This window comes from Elgaria multicarinata, chromosome 1, assembly GCF_023053635.1.
Source record: "Elgaria multicarinata webbii isolate HBS135686 ecotype San Diego chromosome 1, rElgMul1.1.pri, whole genome shotgun sequence".
In the NCBI taxonomy this organism is placed as follows: Eukaryota; Metazoa; Chordata; class Lepidosauria; order Squamata; family Anguidae; genus Elgaria; species Elgaria multicarinata.
This window is the reverse complement of record NC_086171.1, coordinates 90,970,339-90,990,390: the sequence shown is the minus strand read 5'-3', so window position 1 is coordinate 90,990,390 and position 20,052 is coordinate 90,970,339. Positions and strand designations below refer to the sequence as shown.

At 41.7% G+C, this 20,052-nt stretch overlaps 1 protein-coding gene across 5 annotated transcripts in view; it reads left to right on the top strand.

Annotated features, from left to right (window-relative positions):
• TANC2 (tetratricopeptide repeat, ankyrin repeat and coiled-coil containing 2) overlaps nucleotides 1–20,052 on the top strand; it is a 301,255-nt gene that overhangs the window by 166,026 nt on the left and 115,177 nt on the right. For 4 of the 5 annotated variants that reach the window (XM_063132053.1, XM_063132078.1, XM_063132062.1 and 1 more), the window contains one exon: nucleotides 15,898–16,008. The exons of the other annotated variant lie outside the window; for it this stretch is intronic. In XM_063132053.1, the coding sequence (XP_062988123.1) occupies nucleotides 15,898–16,008 (111 nt within the window). The remainder of the gene's footprint in view (nucleotides 1–15,897; nucleotides 16,009–20,052) is intronic. 5 annotated transcript variants of the gene reach the window in all.

Here is a 20,052-nt window from a genome sequence, read left to right as displayed (position 1 = left end):
GTCACATCTGCACCTCCTGCCAGATCTTCCCTCCACCACATGTTCTTTTGGAGCCTCACTTCCTCCAAGAATTCACTCCGTCCTCAGTCCCAGGAGAACGCCTACCACTGTCGCAGCTTGCAGGGAATCCCTCCAATCTTTACCTCCAAAGAAGTTGCTGATCTCCTCAAAGATGGCTAGGACATCGTGGAGGGCCAAACCAAGACATTTTGCTGCCTGAAGCGGAAAAGCAAATTGTAGAATCATAGAATATGAGAGTTGGAAGGGGCCTACAAGGCCATTGAGTCCAACTCCCTGCTCAATGCAGGAATCCACCCTAAATGATGCCCTCTCTCCCACCGTCAAGTTCTTTTGGTATTTATGGACTCTAGTCTGTGAAAGTTTATTATGCCATAATAAAGTTGTGAGTCTTAAAGATGCCATAAGACACTTTGTGCCTTTTGAACACAAAAGAAAAAGTGGTCCCTCCGTTTCTTGAGAAAAGAGAGCTAACAATAATGGCAACCCAGGTTTTTTTTAAAAAAAGATTCTACACATGTGCAGAGTTTCACAATTTAAACTCACTCAAGGTGAATCCTATGCATATTTAGACAGAAAAAAGTCCTACAACTCTTAGCATTCTCCAGCCAGCCATGCTGGCTAGGGGATTCTGGGAGTTGTAGGAATTTTTCTTGTCTAAATGTGCAGAAGATTGTGCCTTTAACTCATCAGGTCACACCAGCATGACCACATACCCCAGCACGGCCAACCAGGGTTGATGCCATGCTTGTCCCTGGAGGTGCTGCTGCCAGACTTCCTCTTGCACTCACCTGCAACCTTACCTGGATGCACTTGTCTCCTGGCCTATTAGAGCATAGCTGTCAGTCCGCTCACAAGTGAGCGTGACGGAGAGTTGGGCAGCTGCCTAACCTTCTCCTTCTATACTCTCATTGGTGTATTTACTCTGTGGAGGTGGTTGCATTGCTATGATGAGCTGGGAGCTGAGCAGCTGCTTGGCTTCTGGCCCGTTACTGTGCTGCTGCTATCAGGTAAGCCCAGTTGGGAGAGGGAAGGCAGGTGCCATTGCAGGGGCGGGAGTGGTGGTGGGTGCTGGTCAGCACAGGGGCAGCCACTGTGTGCCGCTTGTCTAAGGCTTACAAAAATCTGGAACAAGGTTTTTAGGTCTTGTGATTATTCCCAGAACCACTTATAGCGCTAGTCAATTCATTGGGTTTACACTTTGATGTGCCTACACAGGTCCAGTTCTTTGTGGCAGAGGAGGGAGGCCAAGGTCTCTTGAGTTTTCTGTTCCTTATGGGCTCATTGTAGAGAAAAGAATTTATTTATTTATTATATTTTTATACCGCCCAATAGCTGAAGCTCTCAGGACGGTTCACAAAAATTAAAATAATAAAGAGCATAAAAACAACCAACAATCTAAAAACACAAATACAAAATACAATATAAAAAGCACAACCAGGATAAAACCACACAGCAAAAATTGATATAGGTTAAAATATGGAATTAAAACAGCAAAGTTTAAAATTTAAGTTAATAGGTGTTAAAATACTGAGAAAATAAAAAGATAGTCAGCTGGCGACAGAAGGAATACAGTGTAGGCGCCAGCTGATCCTCTCTGGGGAGCTCGTTCCACAGCCGAGGTGCCACAGCAGAGAAAGCCCTCCTCCTAGTAGTCACCTGCCTCACTTCCTTTGGCAGGGGCTCACGGAGAAGGGCCCCTGTAGATGATCTTAAGGTCCGGGTAGGTACATATGGGAGGAGGTGTTCCTTCAAATAACCTGGCCCCAAACCGTTCAACACTTTAACTACTGCACCACATTGGCTCTCTGTCTTTAGTATTCTCTCTTTATTCCAGCTGGATTCAATCCGAATAAGACATAAAGTTCCTTGGAAAACCTCACATTGCCAGAATACATGGAGGAACGTCTTACACAAATGTTACTTCTTGAACATATTCTGGAATTCATAGAAGAAGAAAAGCTTTATTTCCTGCTTACAGTAATTAGCTGTGCTTATTGAAGGCCTATTAAAATGGAATGTTCCAAATGTCTTGATTTTAAAAGGAAAAGGCATTTGCTTTTAAAAATCAAACCCATCAAAAATAAATGTTAAAACAGGAAATATTAGGGAATCAGGTGAAATAAATGCATATAAGGCTATAGTGGATTTTATTTTTGGTTTTCTTTTGTTACATTAGAAAGGACAAGCCTCCTCTTCTTGATGGTCAGACAAAGGCCTGGTTGAACAAATATATTTTAAAACTCATTTTGCTCTGTATGTCAAGTGTCATAGGAAGTGTTGTTGCATCACAAATGCAAGAGAACTTTCCATTCATTAGTGCTTTGAAAAATCAGAGTTGTGGCTGCATTCTCAAAGATGTTCAACTCACCCTTCTCCAGCCTGGCCTGGGCCTAGAGCTCCAAGGGCTTGGTGCCCAAGCGTGTTTACTCAGAGGTAAGTCCTCATTGTGTGCAGTGAAGCTTTCTCCCGTGCAAGCATGCCTCAGTTGGCCTCACTCCTCTCCTGTGGGCGGTGGTTGCTTGACGCACTGCTTTCCTTCATCAGGCCCACAGTGAGTGAGGCAAAGCAGCGTTGGTTGGTGGGTCGCTTGCATCAGTGCTCATTGCCTCAGCTTCTCTGCCTCCACGGCCACCCATGGAGCCCACCCCACGCCTCAGCACCCCGAGTCGAGCAATATGGGCCAGGCCTTGTTGCTATCCCTGCCGTCGTTAACGCCGCCACGATGTTTCTTTGCATTCAATGGGTGTGAGAAGGAGGTGGAGGAGGAAAAGTAGGTGGTGGTGAAGAAGGAGGCGGCGGGGAGCCAGTTCTCCCGGCCAGACCGTGGTGGGAAACAAAGAGTCAGGCAGCAGCGCAGAGATGGGGATGCTGCAGCTACAGGAGGGGGGGCGTCGAGGCACTCAGGTTGCCCTTCTCTTTTCCTCTCTGCCTCTCTCCTCTCCCCTCTCCCTCTGCCTCGAGTGAATATATTGGGCGGTGGTGGTTGTGGCCTGAGGAGAGCAGCTTTTTGACAGGAGGAGATGGACGTGGGCAATAGAGGAGGAGAGGAAACAGATCGAGACTGCTCTTGGGTAATGATTATGGGTGTGGGAGCGATTCAGGTGGGAGGTGGGGAGTGCGGCTGCTTCAAGGTTGGGAAGGATGGGGGAGAGGAGAGCGATGGCTGACTTTCCAGGGGTGGGGTGAATATATCGTGGGTTGGGATGTCCGGGATGAAGGTGGGGCATGAGGGAGGATGGCAGAAGATAATTGCTAAATGCGTGGGGCCACTGATATTAGTGCTCTGGAGAACAGGATTAACAGCTGGAAAGAGGCTCACCCTCACGCCTGGACATCATAGCAAATCCACCCGGACTCCCCATGAGGGAGCAAAAACCCTGACTAGACCAGGCAAATCTGGATGATTGGTCACCCTAGGTACTAGTAATCTCTTCGTAGATCCTCTGGGATCACTGTTAAGTAGGGCTGGGCAATTGGTGGGACAGTTCAGGGAGACCTTGGTTGCTTCCTAAAGTGGGCTGTGCTGGCAGTTCCAATATTTATGTCTAGCCATGCCACTTCACCAGCCCTTCCCCATGACTGTTCCCTTCTGGATTGGGTTGGTGGTTTAGGCAGATTTTAAAGGTCCTCCATGGTGGCTTTCTAGTGGTTGGTACTGGAGTCTTACATTTGGCTTGCTCAATGTGACAATGAACAAGAAAAGCCAAATATTCTTCACTTCAAGAAGAAAAGTGTTCAGAAATTATATGGGCTACAAAAGAGAGAAATGCAAAAATATTCTAGTGGGAGACTTTTTAAAAACCTTTGGTTTTTTTTAATGAAAACCACTCTGAATATTTAGAAAGAACAAAAATGCAAACAAAAAAGAATATTTTTATTTATTTTTTACCGGCATGTGTGCAATATTTGTCAGTATATAATTATCCTTTTGCTAATATTTATAAATGTTGAATATATGTTTGTCCATGTATGTATGTTCAGTCAAATTTCTCTTTGGCTGCTCAGCTTTCTAAAGAATCAGCAGTCAATAGGAAAACAAACAAATTAAGAGCTAGGTGGTTGTTCAGATAAATGAAAGAGCTCTTTGAATTGAACTGATCAGAGAGGATTTTTCTGGCTATGTGTTGTTGCAATATGCTGTGGATACAGGTATTTGGAGGTTGAATCCCATACATTTGGAGTTAATATCAATATTTGGTCTCTGAATAAATATAGCATACAGTGGCAGGTTTATTTTTGGCTTGAGTCTTTTAATGGAGTAACTTGCAAAAGCTATCCATACGCCTGACTTATGTCTTGTGATATGCCACTTTAGCTGCATAGCTTTAGAATTATTTTAGGCTGTAATTTCTGTAGGAGTGAAAGTGTCTCCTCCTTTTGTTCTTTCAGAAACAGAGTATTTTGCTAGCTTTAAAAGTAGCCATTATGAGTGTATGAAAGGATGCTGTTTAACATATTCTATATTACGTAATTCAGGAAAGGACAATATGTTCAACATTGATATAACTGCGTTATAGACCATGGACATACATACTCAGTGCTTGAAAAATCTAGACAGACCCAAGATACATGAGGGTTGAAAAACATTATCAATTTGGGTATCTTTTGGATTTTGTTGCTTGTTTCTCTTATCAGGTTTTCAAGTATACCACTTCAACTATGAGGGCAAGGGTTCTACTAAAGAGTTCATAAGGTGCACAAATGTGCTTTGTACATATGTTAATATGCCTCTTGTTCATATGTTGACCACCCCTGATTTTATGGAAAATAGATAAAAAGAGAGGAGGCAGTAAATTCCATAAATATAAGATTCAGAAGCTCTTCTCTTTCCTTGGAAGACAGAATGGTTTCATACTGATAAGATGTGTCATGTTGTCATGGCATCATGCAGAATGAGAGTGGTATCTTTCAGCATTTTCTTTGAATACTACATGTATGCTGGGCCATGGGATGTATTGTTAAAAAGTAGAGTCATGTGGGGGGCCTATGACATCATCACAGGTGGCCTTCTAATTTGGGGGTCCTCCAACCTAGCATTTAAAGCAAATAAAAAGCAAGGAAGTAGCAACTTCAAATAACCAGCAAAATTGAGATACCCCTAGCTCTCACAACGGGCAGCTAGAGACCTGTTTTGGGCCAAAAACACGACCAACAAAAAGAAGGCTTGCCAAAATGGGTAAGGAAAATAACAATTCAGTGGTAGAGATGGCAGATCAGAGCAGACAACGTAGGGAAGATAGGTCCCTAGCTATAGACCCGTTAAAAGTACAAACAGAAGGGGTAGTTTCAAAACCATTTCTAAAATGGCTGTAGTGGCTATGAGTCTAGGCTTATGCCAATGAAAAGTGATCAGGAAATAGGTTAAATCAAATGAAGAGCTGGAGCAGAAACTTGAAGCAATGGAAAATAGAAGTCACTGGGCAAGCATTCATTTCAAAGGGGATGAAAGAGTGAGCTGAGGGCAAGGACTTTCTTAAATTTCTGATAGACTGGCTGTCAGAATTCTGCCCCAACATCAAATTGACCCAGGTTGACATTATTTATGCCCATAGGGCATTATACATGAAACCCCCTTATGGTGCCAGACCACAGGTCATTATCACAAAATTTGCAAATGAAGCCCTAGCACCCAGCAGTGTGGGAGAGGGGCAACTTTTTCTTACGGAATCCCCACTGCAACTTTATCAGAATTTGAGCTGGAGATCTTGCTGAAACTGAAGGTGTTCAAATTCTACATGGATCAACTGAGACTAGCTAAAATTACATACCACTGGGGTCACCTAGTCAAATTAATCTTACAAACAGGTGGGAAAACCTGCACTCATATTAGAGGAGGCAAGAGAGCTATTGAAATGGCTCAACCTGAATCTGGGGGAGGCAGAAAAATTGAGTAGCGAGGAGGATATAGCTCAAGAGGCCAAGGACTCCTGTAAAGAAGGAAGAGAGTGGATTGAACACACCAAAAAACAGAAGAAGAAACCAGGTTGCTAAGGCTTAGACAACTGTTGCCGACCCGGTTTTTATGGCGTCTATTGAAACTTTTGGGAGCCCATAACAGTAAATATCATAGTAATCAAAGAGCTTCACTCTGTAAAAATCTGAGGGAAAGAGATTAATATTGTGCTGAGTGTATTTGCTTTGTAAATCATTCTTGAAAGTTATTCTGGGGAGGATGAGGGAAAGGGGTTCAATTTGTCTGAAAGCCCCTTACTTAGAGTTCTTTGGTAATGATAACACAAGGTGCAATGTCCGGATTAAAGATATTGCCTTGGAATGTGAAGAGTATGGGATCTCCTATAAATTGCAAGAGTATAGAAGACCTGTTTAAATAGAGAACGGTGACATTTCACTTGTACAAGAAACACACAAAAAAGAATGTCTTTTAAAGTACTTAAGAATAGAGATATCAAGGTCCAGGGGAAAATGGGAAAAATTGTGGTGGTGGTGGGGAAACCCACATCCCCCCCCCACGTTATTTACGGAGAACAGTTTTTTATTTCCCCCCAAAAATTGAACAGCTTTAGTTTATGAAATATTTTCTTCTAGAATTTAAGACAAGGTGTTTTCATAGTTACCCAGTATTTTTTAATCCTCTCTATAAAATACTTAGCATAGTTTTTTCTCATTCCTTATTAAAATTATTGATCTAAAGTATCTTTTATTGATAGGGCCTGTTCGGACAACATGCTAAACCATGTTAGTCCACTAACCCTTTTGCAGCAAATGGTTAGTGAGTGTGTTTAAATCACGGTTATGTAGCCACCATGCTTAGAAATGATTCACACAACATGCTAGGTCATGGTTCACATTACATGCTAAGCTGTAATGTTTAGCTTAAAATGCTTAACATCATGGCTTAGTGTGTCATCTGAACATGGTCATAGACGGTTATGCTCAATTTCCCAACATGTAAGTAGAGTCACCATATCATAATAATGGAAGAAAATGCACATTCTTGATAGTTTGGTTTTTGTTCTATAGTTTTGTGTTTCTGAGCTTGTTCTAGTTAGACACTATAGCCATCAATTAATGTAGTTCTAAATGAAAACCCACACGTGAAAAAACCCCCACTGTAGATTACCCATCACTGTCACTGGATGCAACAGAATAACATGTGGGTTATCCCACCTATATTTCTCTTCTCTTTTAAACTAACTTTTGAGATTTGGGTCTATAGAACTCACTGCACAGTGTTTAATAAAGTTCTCAATCAGACCTCACTGCTTGGGAATACTGTCTCAGCTATAAAACTTTTTAACTTCTACCACTAGAATAAACCCTCTCTACCTAAAAAAAAACCCCAATAGCCTGGTTGCTATGGTGTAGACATGGGATTGGCAAGACCACTGGAGACAACCTTTCAGAATGAACCAAAAAAAAGGAAGATACTCATTAACAGAAATTATTTATAAAAGTGAATAAAATGACACTCTTCAAATAATAAACTGAGATTCCTTAAAGGTTTTTTTTAAAAAATTAAATATGGTTACTTACCTTTCCCAAGCTGATTCTTTCCCAACTAAAATATATCTCAATAGCTTTTCCTTCAGATTAGATTTCCCTAACTACACCCCTCATACAGGAAAGATTTAGGAATTTCCATAAACTTCCTTACAAATAGGATCAGATACTGTCTTGCCCCTCCTCCAGTGAATAAATAAATATTCCTTTATTTCCATCAGCCACAAGACTTAGCATCTGAAATGAAATGTACAAAAACTAAAAGCAAGATTATACTTGACCAAAGTTACCCAAGTTGCATTCTAAAAAGTTACATTAAGTACAGATTCCAAAATAAATACAAGTCTTTAAACATAAAATAAAAATGAGTAAATAAAACAAATAAACTTCTGTTCAGTCGAAGGAACTGTGAGAAATTAAGACTCTGATAAAATGGTAGATCTTATTTTGATAGCACCTGCAGTTTTTGCTGTCACCTGCTTATTTTGGTCTTCAAGAAGAAAATACACGAAAGCAATAACTGAGCGCCCTGGAATAGATAACAGTAGTGGAGTGATCATCTCTTTCCTCAAGTCTCTGTAAAAAGTACAAAATAATAATACACGAGGTACTGTTTCGATACTGCCATCTCCACATGAGCATATGCAGTTTTCCAACGGGATTCTTTTAAATCTGCCCTTGAGTACAGCTGATGGCTGTATATTCAGTCTTGCATAAGGGAAAGCTTGTCTGTATTTTAAAACTGTTAAGTTTTGCAAGTAAGATGACAATGTATCAAAATGTCCAGATGGAAAGTAGTCATACCACGGACAAAATTTTCTTATAGTGGCCAAATTGTTCTGTCGTTCAATATATCATGTAGGCGCTGTCTAACTAGATCTTTTGCTTTGCTTAACCCCAGAGTTAATAAATGTTGTGGTAATAAACCAGAGGAGTAAGGTTTTAAAGTGGTGGTCTTCATCTAAACACTCTCATGGGGATCCTGCAGAACCAAGGGGAGCAAACCAGTGGGAATGAAGTTCAGCCGAAGCCAACGATCAAGCATCCTGTACCAGGCCTGTAAACTAACAGAGGGAAGTTTAGCCTCCAAACGCAAGGAGGCATTTGGAACACAGCATGAGACAGAAAAAAATTGTCTTTAAAACTTAGACTGAACAACTTCCACAGGTCTAGAATAAACATCCACCCAAATCTGAGCCAATAATAATAATAATAACAACCACCACAACCATCACAACAACAACTCGCCTCTCCCTCTGGATCGAGGCGGGGTACAACACAAGTGCAACTGTGCTTAAAGGATTGACTTTAAACACTTCAAGTGCTGAGGGTATATGGTTGCCTCCTTTTGTGCAAAAAAAAGCATGTTAAATGTTAGCGCTCTGAGATGCTTTTTCCACCATATATTTCTGATGGGCTGATTATGACCCTGTTGATTGAAAAGACCACACCAAGGTATTTAAAGACTTTGTGTTGTTTTATTGTTTATCCATATATCATCTATGGGTCCTGTATTTTCTAGAGAACACCATAACTTTAGTTTTGTTATAATTCACCACTAGGTGTTCTTTTTGGCAGTATTCAGAAAATGTTCTCATCACTCTTTTTAAGCCCACTTTTGTTTGAGAAAAGTACGTCGTCTGAGTACAATAAGATCGAAATAGCTTTTGTAGCCAATTTAGGGGCGTGAAATGTTGGAGATATTAAGTTCTTAACAATATCATTTATGGAATGATCTCCCCGATGAGGCTTGCCTGGCGCCAACATTGTTATCTTTTCGGTGCCAGATCAAGACTTTTCTCTTCTCCCAGGCATTTAACAGCATTTAACCAGCATATGCTGAGTTTTTTTAAACTGATCCCAGAATAGTTGTTTTTAAATGGATATTGTCTGTTTTTGTTTGTATTTTATGCTTTTTATGGTTTTAAATTTTGTATATTTCTTTTTAATGTTCACTGTTTTCAACTTTTGTAAACTTCCCAGAGAGCTTCGGCTATGGGGCGGTATATAAATGTAAATAATAATAATAATAATAATGTACAAATTAAACTATACAGGGGCCAAAATGCAGCCTTGCTTAACTCCCTTTGTGGCTACTACAGACTCTGTAAGCTGTCCATCTGTAGAGCATCGCACCTTCAGTCAGGTATTATATAAACATTTAATCAAAAAATAAGTCTTTTCTCTATAGTTGAGGGCCCCTCCTCCAGTTCTTCCTGCTGCTCCTGGCTTCTAGGATGATTCAGATGTTTCAGGGATTACTTGCTGGTGTTCCCTTTGGTCAGACATTAAATAAGAACCTAAAATATGTTATGTATATCTGGGTTTGCTCATAAAGTTATGATGTTTGATATATTAAATATAAAAGTATAGTTTATTCAGGCAATAATTACAAATTTACTGAGTATACTGTAAAGCTTTTAAATGTAGTAATTTTATGAGCAAACCAAGTTATGCATAACTTTGGGGACAGAAAGGCTGTTTTATGCTCTTAAAGCAGCCCTTCCCAACTTGGTGCCCTCCAGATGTTTTGGATTACAATGTCCAGCATTCCTGACCATCGGTCATGCTGCTTGAGGCTGGTGGAAGCTGAATTCTAAAATATGTAGAAGGCACCAGTTGGGTAAGGCTGTCCTAAAGCGACTTTAGATCTGTAAAGAGCACTGATGAAAAAGTATGGCATATTTTTTCCATTTCCCCAATATTTCTGTTTTTTTTCAGCCCCTCTTGTCCCGGGAAAAAACTTTCCCCCCACGACTTAAAGATTTCCAGAAGTTTTATACCGCTACCTAAGACTGAGTTTCATTTATACAGCCATAGAGTCATTCAAATCTAGAGGGGTCCTAGATTTGGATGACCCTATGGCTGCATAAATGCTTTTGGGAGAAGAAGGGGCCAAAGTAGGAATTGAGCACTGGTCTTTTCTTTGTCATCTGTTATCAATTTGCCTTCTACACTGAGTATTTGAACCACCATTTCTTTCCTCTGTCTTTTATTATGCATGTAACTGAAGAAAGCTTTTTTGTTGCTTTTAGCATCCCTCGCTAGCCTCAGCTCATTCTCAGCTTTAGCCTTCCAGATGTCATTCCTGCACTTCTGTGCTACCTGTCTGTACTCTTCTTTTATAGCCTGGCCTTCCTTCCACATCCTATATGTGTCCTTTTTTGTTTTCAGGTCATCTCTAAGCTTTTTGTGGTGCCACATTGGTTTCTTCAGTTGTCTTCTATCTTTTTTCCTTGTTGGAATTGTTTGTAATTGTGCCTTTAAAATTTACTTTTTTAAAAATTCCCACCCATCTTGGACTACTTTTTCTCATTAGGGTGACTTGCCATGGGATCTTCTTACTGTTCTGAGTTTATTAAAATCAGCTTTCCTAAAATCCATATTGTGCCTTATGACCATGTCTTATTCCCTTTGCGCGTCTCCCACTGGTCTGCCACTCCTTGCACCATTTCTTTCGTTACAAAATAATCCTCAAAGAAGTGACTGTTCTGAGCTATAGCGACATTTGTCACCATTTCCTGCCATGTGCAGGAGAAGTTTTGCTATAAAACGCCCACTAGGGGGCACTGTCCCACTACACTGAATGGACCACTTGGTGGCTGCTTTCTTCCTCTTTCTCCCCCGTGTGATTCTTCTTGTCCCTATCATAGAAGAGAAGCAGAGAGCAAGAGCAACAGTAAGGAAATGCGTTTTTCCCGCGTCTGAAAGATCTCTTGATCAGGTCTCTCCCCCCTCCCAATATTATGGCTAGCCATATCAATAGTTTGGTACCTGGATATATTACATTTGATCAGTTTGGTTTTGTAAAAGGAAGGCAGATAGCAGAACCAATAGAGAAGTTTCTAAACATAATGTAGCAGGGATTGAAGAATAAAAATAGATCAAGCTCCATTGTCTCCCTTGATGCCATTCCAATTTGTCATTTGACGAATTGGAATGGCCTATTCAGAGTTCTATACCACTTCAATTAAGTGATAATGAGGACCAAACATACAGACAGTGCACCATTCCACCTCTGTTTTTTGCTTTTTCAATAGAACCCTAAGTGAATCAAATAAGACAGGATTAGTAGTGAATGGTCTCAGATATTAAATCTGTCTCTTCAGGATTTACCTAGTCCACACCTCCCAGACCAAACACATACTCGGACCCATTCTACAGTTGAATGTACATTTTTGAGTTTACAATTGTGTTTCGTGGATTGAAAAGCATGTTGGACAGCATGCTTAGATTTGAAAATGTGCATGAAAAGATGTGTACTTTTGAAAAAATGCACACAAATATGCTTTAAACAATGGGAAAAACTGCACACATTTCAAAGACGCACACAACTGATACATACATTAGGAAAAAATATGCACAAAAATATCCACGAATTTTCATCCGAAAAGGAAAAAAAAACAACTCTTGCAATCCGATATGGACTCCAGTCAGAACAAGCTTGGAGATGGAATTTGGAGAACTTGGTTGAACTCAGGTTTTACTGATTCACACACCCCTAATAGGTTTGCACTCTTACTTACTTTCTCTTGACTGCTTTTTTAAAAACACTGTTCATGGTAGCAGTGGCAGCCAGAGCAGAGCTGCTTCCCAGGGATGCCTCTGGAATGATGCTAGAGTGATTGCATGGCTGGCTGGAGAATATTGGGAGTTGTAGGGTTTTTTTCTATCTAAACATGCATATATTGTTCACCGGAATCCTCCCTAAGCATCTGAATCTCTTCCCCCCCACCCCATTAGGTATTATTATGCTGTAATTTGAGAATCTTCAATCACAGCATTTCCTTGAAAGGCTTATCTCTAATCAGTTATCTCACATGCCTTTGGGTTTGAGAAAAGCAGTATCATTAAAGTTTCATGTTGTAAAGAAGTGGTATCATTTGTATATAAGGTATTGAACTCTAAGTGGATAAAAAAAACATCCCCCATATGTGGATACATGGGCACAAGAATTTGAATCCTGGTTAGGAGAGTAGGTCTAAGTTAAAATTTGAGCCTCATGTCCTTTTCTCTAAATAGTCTCTGAATATTTGGGAATTAGTTTTAAAGTTTTTAATAGGTGGCATTATACGTCATTACTTCTAGGTCTTGCTTGAGTTTATTCCTCTTTATATTGGGGAAAATATGGGGCCTCTGAAATATTGTTGCATTGTTGCTGGATCTTTCCAAAGATGTGTTCTTTTTGGTTCCAGTTATTTAATCTATCAAGAAAATTACTGATTTTGGATTGTCATTAAAATCTTCAGGCATTATATTAGTATGCTTGGTTTCAGAGGCCAGCAGGAAGCAGGAAGTTGATCTATTTCCTCCTTGGTTCAGCTAAATTTGTAACTGATAAGAACTGGAGGTACTAATTAAAACATGGCTATCTTTTCTGAGTTACATTGGGGTGAATTCAGGTTCAGGCAGGTGCAACTAGGCTGGCAGAAGTGGTCTTTCTCATCTCCACACATCAGCCCCTCGAGACTCTCTAATGCTGTACAGATGGTCAGGGGACCGGGCTGCGTGGGGTAAGTAGTACTGCAGGAATTGGTGCAAGGGCGATCCCCAAAAACAGACAAGTACCTTCTTTGCATGCAGGGGTGTGGGCATGTGTGTGCAGGTAAAAGAGAGAATGGGGTGCATAGATATGAATGTACATGTGCATATACATGTGAATGTGAGTAGTGTGTGTACAAATAAGTGTGTGTATCCGGGAAGCATGCTGGGTGCTGTATGCCAGCAGTGAGGGTAGCATCACCCACTTTGAGCTGTAGCCCTAATGTTCTTGCTTGGAGCCAATGTTGCTCTCAAGTAAAAAATAAATAAATAAATGTTTCCCAATCCCTGGCATAGATTGTAAGTCTCAAGGGACAAAGATGTGTTATCTTGTACTCTGTAAAGTACCATGCAGATTGATGATGCTTTATTATTTTTTTGTTATCATTATTATTTGAACCATGTGTGTAACATGCTTATATCTTACAACAGAAATTTAGACAATCTTCTAAGGCTCAGCAATGGGAAAAAAACATTACAAGACCCAGGGGTCCACAAATACATTTGTCAGCTCACTAGCGGTGACTGAATCCTTTAATTTGGCAAAACAAGTCCAGTGTAATATCAGGGCTAAGACATTGCCCCTTCTCAAGTCAGAGAAAGGAGGTTCAAAATCAGTGGCAAATAAACATTTTTTGCTGTCTTTCAAGACTTTTTAAAATGTCTGGCAAGACCACTATTGATTTCACTGAGGAACAGTATTATCTGGAGTGGGGGAAAAGATGACAATAAGTTACTACAAAAGAAAGTTACACAGGTCTCCTTATTGCCTAGTAAAGCCTGCCAGTATTTCCCCAGATTCTATATATCTTGTGCAAGTGTGATGCCATTCTTTGGCCAGAAGCCAGTATTCCGTCTCTCCACTGTTTCAAAGAAGTCATCCTTCATCTCTTGAATTTGGTACATGTTTAAATCCCTCCCTTCAACCAAAAGTTTCCTTAAAAATATTACATATAATAGAAATTTAGAAACCAATCCATCAGTATGAGTTGACTTTCAATGCAGTGAGAATAGAGTAAGTGATCTACTTTCAAAAAGTAAATAATTTATGGAAGGATAGATAGACTAATGTCTTCAAGGCATAGCAACAGAAGAAGTCAGTAACTTGGGTGAAGCAGCAGCAACTGTGGGATGTTACAAAACCAATCACAGACTTTATTGCAGTACTTTAGCAGACATGTAGGAAAAGCAAATTTCCCCATATTTTCCTGTAAGTGGTAAACTGGTCATATATTTTGACTCATACTCACGCTGCAAGTTCACATGTTATCTCTCACATGGATTTCCTACTGCTAAAGAGATGAATGACTGAAACTTCTCGTTTAAAGAAACAGAGTTCAAAAATTGAAAGTTGCAAGTCTTGTTTGCCCCTCTGAAGCCTGGCCAACCCCAACTGGTGCCCTCTAGTTGTTTTGAACTCCAGCTCTCATCAGCCCTAACCAGCATGACAAATAGTCAGGAATCCTGGGGATTTTAGTCCAAAACATCTGGAGGGCACCATGTTGGGGAAAGATGCTGTAGAGTGTATCCTGGAAGGGTGGTGTTACTCTAGCAGGCCACTGAGATGCTAGATGATAACATTTTAGATATTTGAGGGCACTTCATGGACTTGTTAGAACCAGTGTCATCTGCAGTACATTCGTTCATATACATTTATTTATTTTTTTGCAAAACTCTTTGACCCAAGACTCTACTTAGACATAGAGGATTGCTTGCATTTCACATATCAATGCAGTTTAATCAAATTGCCTTCAGTTCTCTGGAAAAAAACACCCCACCCACTCCTGCGATCTGTCTGGAACAAGGATGTGAAACTTGTGGTCATAGGACACATACAATCCTCAGACTAATTTCAAAAGTTCTGTTCAAGTGATCAGTTCTGACCTCTGACAGAAGTGCTGTGCTTTTCCCATTCCTCCCTGCCCAGTGGACTTCTAAGGAGGAGGTCAGGAGATTGAAAGAGAGAGAAGAGTGGGTATCAGGAAGAGAGAATTGAGAAAAGGAAGTGGCAGAAAGAGAGAGAAATGGGATTGTTCTATCCTCTGTTGGCTCTGGCCTTGCCCACCACCACCATGTGGCCTCCAACAGATTACCCATTGGAGAACAGGGCCTTTGACAGAAAAAAAAATTCCCCATCTCTGCTTTAAAGCCTGAGAGAATAATATAATGGGGCTCCAATGCAGTAGGCAGAAATTATTGATGCCATGAGTTGCACAGTCCTATATCTATATGTCCTTTGGGATGGCGTTGATGCTGTACTTAGAAGGAAGGAAATTGTGAAACTGGATATATTTAGGCAGTCTAGTACATAATTTATTTGCTCTGAAGCAACTTACAAAACTGACAATGAAGTGTGGATCCGTTAGACCACAGTGGAAGGTGAATTGTTCCCATTATTTGTGTGTGGATGTTTGCTAGCCTGCCCAGAAAAAAATGGCTGTGCAATAGGCACAACCTTTAGTATGCAATTCTATGCACACTTATCTTGGAGTAAGCTCCACTGAACATAGTTGAGCTTACTTCTGAGTAAATATGTATAGGGGTCTATTGTTAATCATTCCTGCACTGAGCAGGGGGTTGGCCTTATAAGGCCTTATGGCCTCTGCTATTCTATGATTCTATTCTATGACCCTTAGATTAGCTGAAGGTGGATTCTTCATTTTTCAGAAGTCCATGGGGGTAATGTTGTGATAGAGATCAAATATCTGCATTAATTTGCATTTTTTTTAAATGATCTTTTCCTAGGAGTTCCATTTTTGGCATTAAAAAAGGAACCTGATCTGGGCCTGATATAATTTGTTTAGTTAAGTACTTCCATGTGTTATTTATTGTCCTCTTACTTACGACCTCTCTTTATGTTTCCCTCTTCTTAAGCTCCACTAAGAAAGGCAAAATTTGTTGAGAGCCCTCGAATCCCAGAATCTGAGCTTGGCTCACCAACTCTCACTTCAGCACCAAAACTGGACCTTGATGCCTACTGCCCTGGTAAGCATGCATGAAGAGCCCCGCTGCATTTAGAGACGGGGCGGGGTGGGGGGAGTTGCTCTGGCTCAGCACCCCTTAGCCCCTTCCTTGCCAAAGGTTATGGATTTGTGCACTGGTCAGATCTGGCACCTTTTCATTTAGGCAGATGGCTGCTAACTTATATTTTGAGTTCTTAAGGAGTTAAATTATGGCTTCCCAGAATTGCAGCTACTTTGCAGGTGGCAATATATCTCTGTTGGCCCAGGCCATGATGTATTTGGAAATGTTAGTGCATACATAGTACTGCTCACTCCCTGGGAGTTCTTTGCTGTTAGAGATCATCACAGGGGCTCTCTGGGTGCTTGTGGGTTGAGCTACTTTAGACATGAAGCACTAGTAGCAAAGTTTGTTTTTCCCCCTACAGTGGTGGAAATTATCCTTGTGTGGGTTGCTCCTCCCACTTGCTCTGGTGCTCAGGGCCATATTCAATCTGGGTTCCAGGTAGCTAACTGTGAGAGACAACCCCTCCCAAATAAACAAAATGAAATGTACCAGCTCAATTTATAGATGCCAAGGGAAGGTGGAAAGAACATAACAACATAAGAAGAACTGTGGATTCGATCAGGGGTCTGTCTAGCCTAGCATTCTGTTAACACAGTGGCCAACCAGATACCCAGGGGAAATCCACAAGCAGGACATAAGTGCAACAGCACCCTCCCACCCATGTTCTCCAGCAACTGGTGCACATAGGCATACTGCCTCTGATACTTTGAGAAGCAACTTGTATTTGCACAGACAAGGAGAGGATCCAAAGTTCTCATTGGAACCATCAGAGGATTTCTCAGATGTGGGCTGGAGCCACTTAGCCTGGGAACCTGTCCCAAAGCCCAGCCCAGAATGAGCAAGTGTTTCCTAGAGGTGTACAGCCACCTTCATCCCAGACCCAGTCAAGAACCCAGACTCTGCAGAGGGTGTGGCACAGGCAGCAACCACAGACCCACTCCAGCTAGGGAGTATAGCACAGTCATGAAGCAGGGGGTGAGTACTGGGCCCTGGGAGTCATCTCCCTATCCCTACCAGTAATCAGCACAATCATCCTCCACCCGGACTTACACCAATGAGTTTGCTAGGCCATAGTGAGAGGCCTGCAACACCCACTCCTTTTCACCTGTCCCCAGCATCATCCTGACCAATGAAGAGGCCCTGGTGGTGAGTATGGCAACCATGAGACAAGTGGGGCAAAAAACAAATGTGCGAAATGCTGCCATGACTGTGAGGATGAGAAGGCAGGCCTTCTCCTCTTCTTTGTCCTCATCCCCCTCCCTGCCAGAGAATGCCCCAGAAAGCATCCCAGGGAACTATGCTGGTAAAGTGGTTGATAGTCAGCAGGAGTGTGCGGGCTCTCGCCCTCTACATCAGGTTGGGCAAGCTCAGAACCACACCATCCAGACAAAGCCCTGCATGAGGCAAAGGGCAAGGCACCAACGTGAAACCCCATCACTGCAATGGCTAGTGACAGGAAGCCCATTAAACCACTGAGGCCTACTCTAAATGCACCTGCCTCCATTCAGGGTGAGGAAGGACAGGACTCTTCAAGCCCAGACTGTGAAGGAAGGGCATCCATCCCCCCTCTCATCAGGCAGGGAAGAAGGAGAGCTCTCTCCAGATGAAACTTTACAGAGCACGTCCACTTCCATGAGGCTTTGACAAAGTGAGATTCTTCTTCGTGGGGCTTTGCACCTGCGCAGAGCCTTGATTCGGGTAACTTCCAAAGCTGAGGATCTTTTGCAGGAGGCTGGTGAGAACAATAGTGTCAGAAGAGGAAACCCAGTTATAGCCTAATGCAATGACTACTAGGCTGGGGCCTCTGAATCCATGGGAACACAGGTTCCTAAAGATGAGGAGGAAGGGGTAGGTATAAGAAACCCAATGTTAGACTCCAGTTGAAAAGGGGGGCAATGTAGAGTCATCAAATGCTTCAAGAGACTGGCAGCCAGGGAGGCCACCCTCTGGAAAGACCCACCTTAAGTATAGGATTTAGTAGCTCACTCAGGTTGCAAAGGGAAGTCCATAGTAGCCGGTGGCAGTTTCGTGGCAACTCTTTCATGGTAGCTTAATTCAGGTGACTATATGAGCCTGTATTACCTTTAATGGATGCATACTGTCTGTAACCTAAGGCAATGCTTGTTTGCTTGTAGTTTGATGATGATGATGATTTACATTTCTATATCGGCCATAGCCCAAGTTCTCTGAGCAGTTTACAAAGATTAAAAATATAAAAAATACAATATGTGAAATTTTAAAACCTAAAACACACACATTAATTGACTGGAAATATGACCTGAAAGCTTGACTGCAAAGAAAACTAAGCGTCTGGGTATCTGTCAGCAGCCTGACACCAGTCCAGACACTACAATATCTGGGTAGAATCTTAGACATGAGGTTATGGATCCCCTTCCACATCAACAGGAGAGAAAAGATCCAGGAAATCATCAAGAGAGTTGGGAAATCAAAGTTTGCAGTATTGATGCTCCTAGCCCCCTTATAAGGACATTTATAAGGCTCTGACCTGGCAATTATGCCAAAGTTTATTAAACATTTTAATTGGATTTGAAGTCCAGAAAGTAAATAGATGTTGGCAAAGCAATTCTGTACAAACCTCCCATCTACATCCTAGTAATATTGCTAATCTTCCAATATTGGGCTGCACAGAGGCCATAAAAGCATGGCCTATGGATCTAACCTGGCCCACAGAGGTTGCCCATCCATCCCACTTGGGCTCCCTCGGTGGGTCCCCACCCCTCCCCAAGCTCTGCCCGCTGGGGGCTTCGGGAGGAGGTAGGGAGATAAATCCCTTTCTGATCTCTGATCTGTGGTTGATGATAACAAGGATATTCCCCATCTGCTGCTCTCTCTCCCAAAAGGATTGGGAGAGTGGCAGCTGTATAATTGTCCAGCACTCAAAAGAGCTCCTGGATGAGTGAGCTTCATTTATTCTTCTCCTTCCTCACTTGAGGAAAGCAAAGAATGAGTGAAGCCAGGCTGAGCAGCTTTGTTAGCCGTGCATCCTCTTCCCAATGGGAGAAGATACAAGGCAAGTGAAGCGGTTTCGCTGAGTGTGGGCCTTATTCTGTGGGACAAGCTCCACATGCAGTGAAGCTGGTCCCAGTGAATGTATCAGAAGGATCACCCTCCCAACAGAGGGCATAGCCCTGCCCCTGCCATTTGATCAGGAGGGCACACCCCTTTGATATCATTTGGCTCACAGAGGGCTAGAGATGTAAAGTTTCCAGAAATCTTGAAGCCATGGGGGGAAAACAGTCCCCCCCCACCCGTTTTTTCCCCAGAAAATGGAATTTTTTGGAAAAATGGGGGGGGAATGCAATATTAGCACTTTTTACAGATCAAAAGTCACTTTGTTACTTTAGGAACATAAAATGTAATTCTGTACAAGTTGGTTTGGCATAATTTTTTACCTTTTGGGGGGTAACGAATGGAGCTACAAGCTCCTAAACTATAAGGAACACCTGCACTTTAAAGAACCTCTTTGGTTTTGCCAGTTTATGAGGAGCAGGCAAAAAACAATTAAAAACAACAACAGAGGAAACCATCAACACTATTTATTTATTTATTTATTTATTTATTTATTGTTGCATTTATATCCCGCCTCTTATTCCTGCAAGGAACCCAAGGTGGCGTACATAATCCTCCTTCTCTCCACTTTATCCTCACAACAACAACCCTGTGAGGTGGGTTGAGCTGAGAGTCTGTGACTGGCCCAAAGTCACCCACTGGGTTTCCATGGCCAAGTGGGGACTAGAACCCGGATCTCCTGACTCCCAGTCTGACACTCTAGCCACTACACCATACTGGCTCCCTTTGTTACATTAGTAACAAAGAAAAATATTTATGTCTCCGCAAGTCCTCCATAGTGTCTAGCAGACATAAAGCACCCATTCCCATAAAAAGAACTGAGAAAAAGGGCCCCCCAAGATTCAATGAATGTGCATGAAATTTAATCAGACTCGTTTTCTGAGCTATAGCTATCATTGTCAGTTTCAGTCT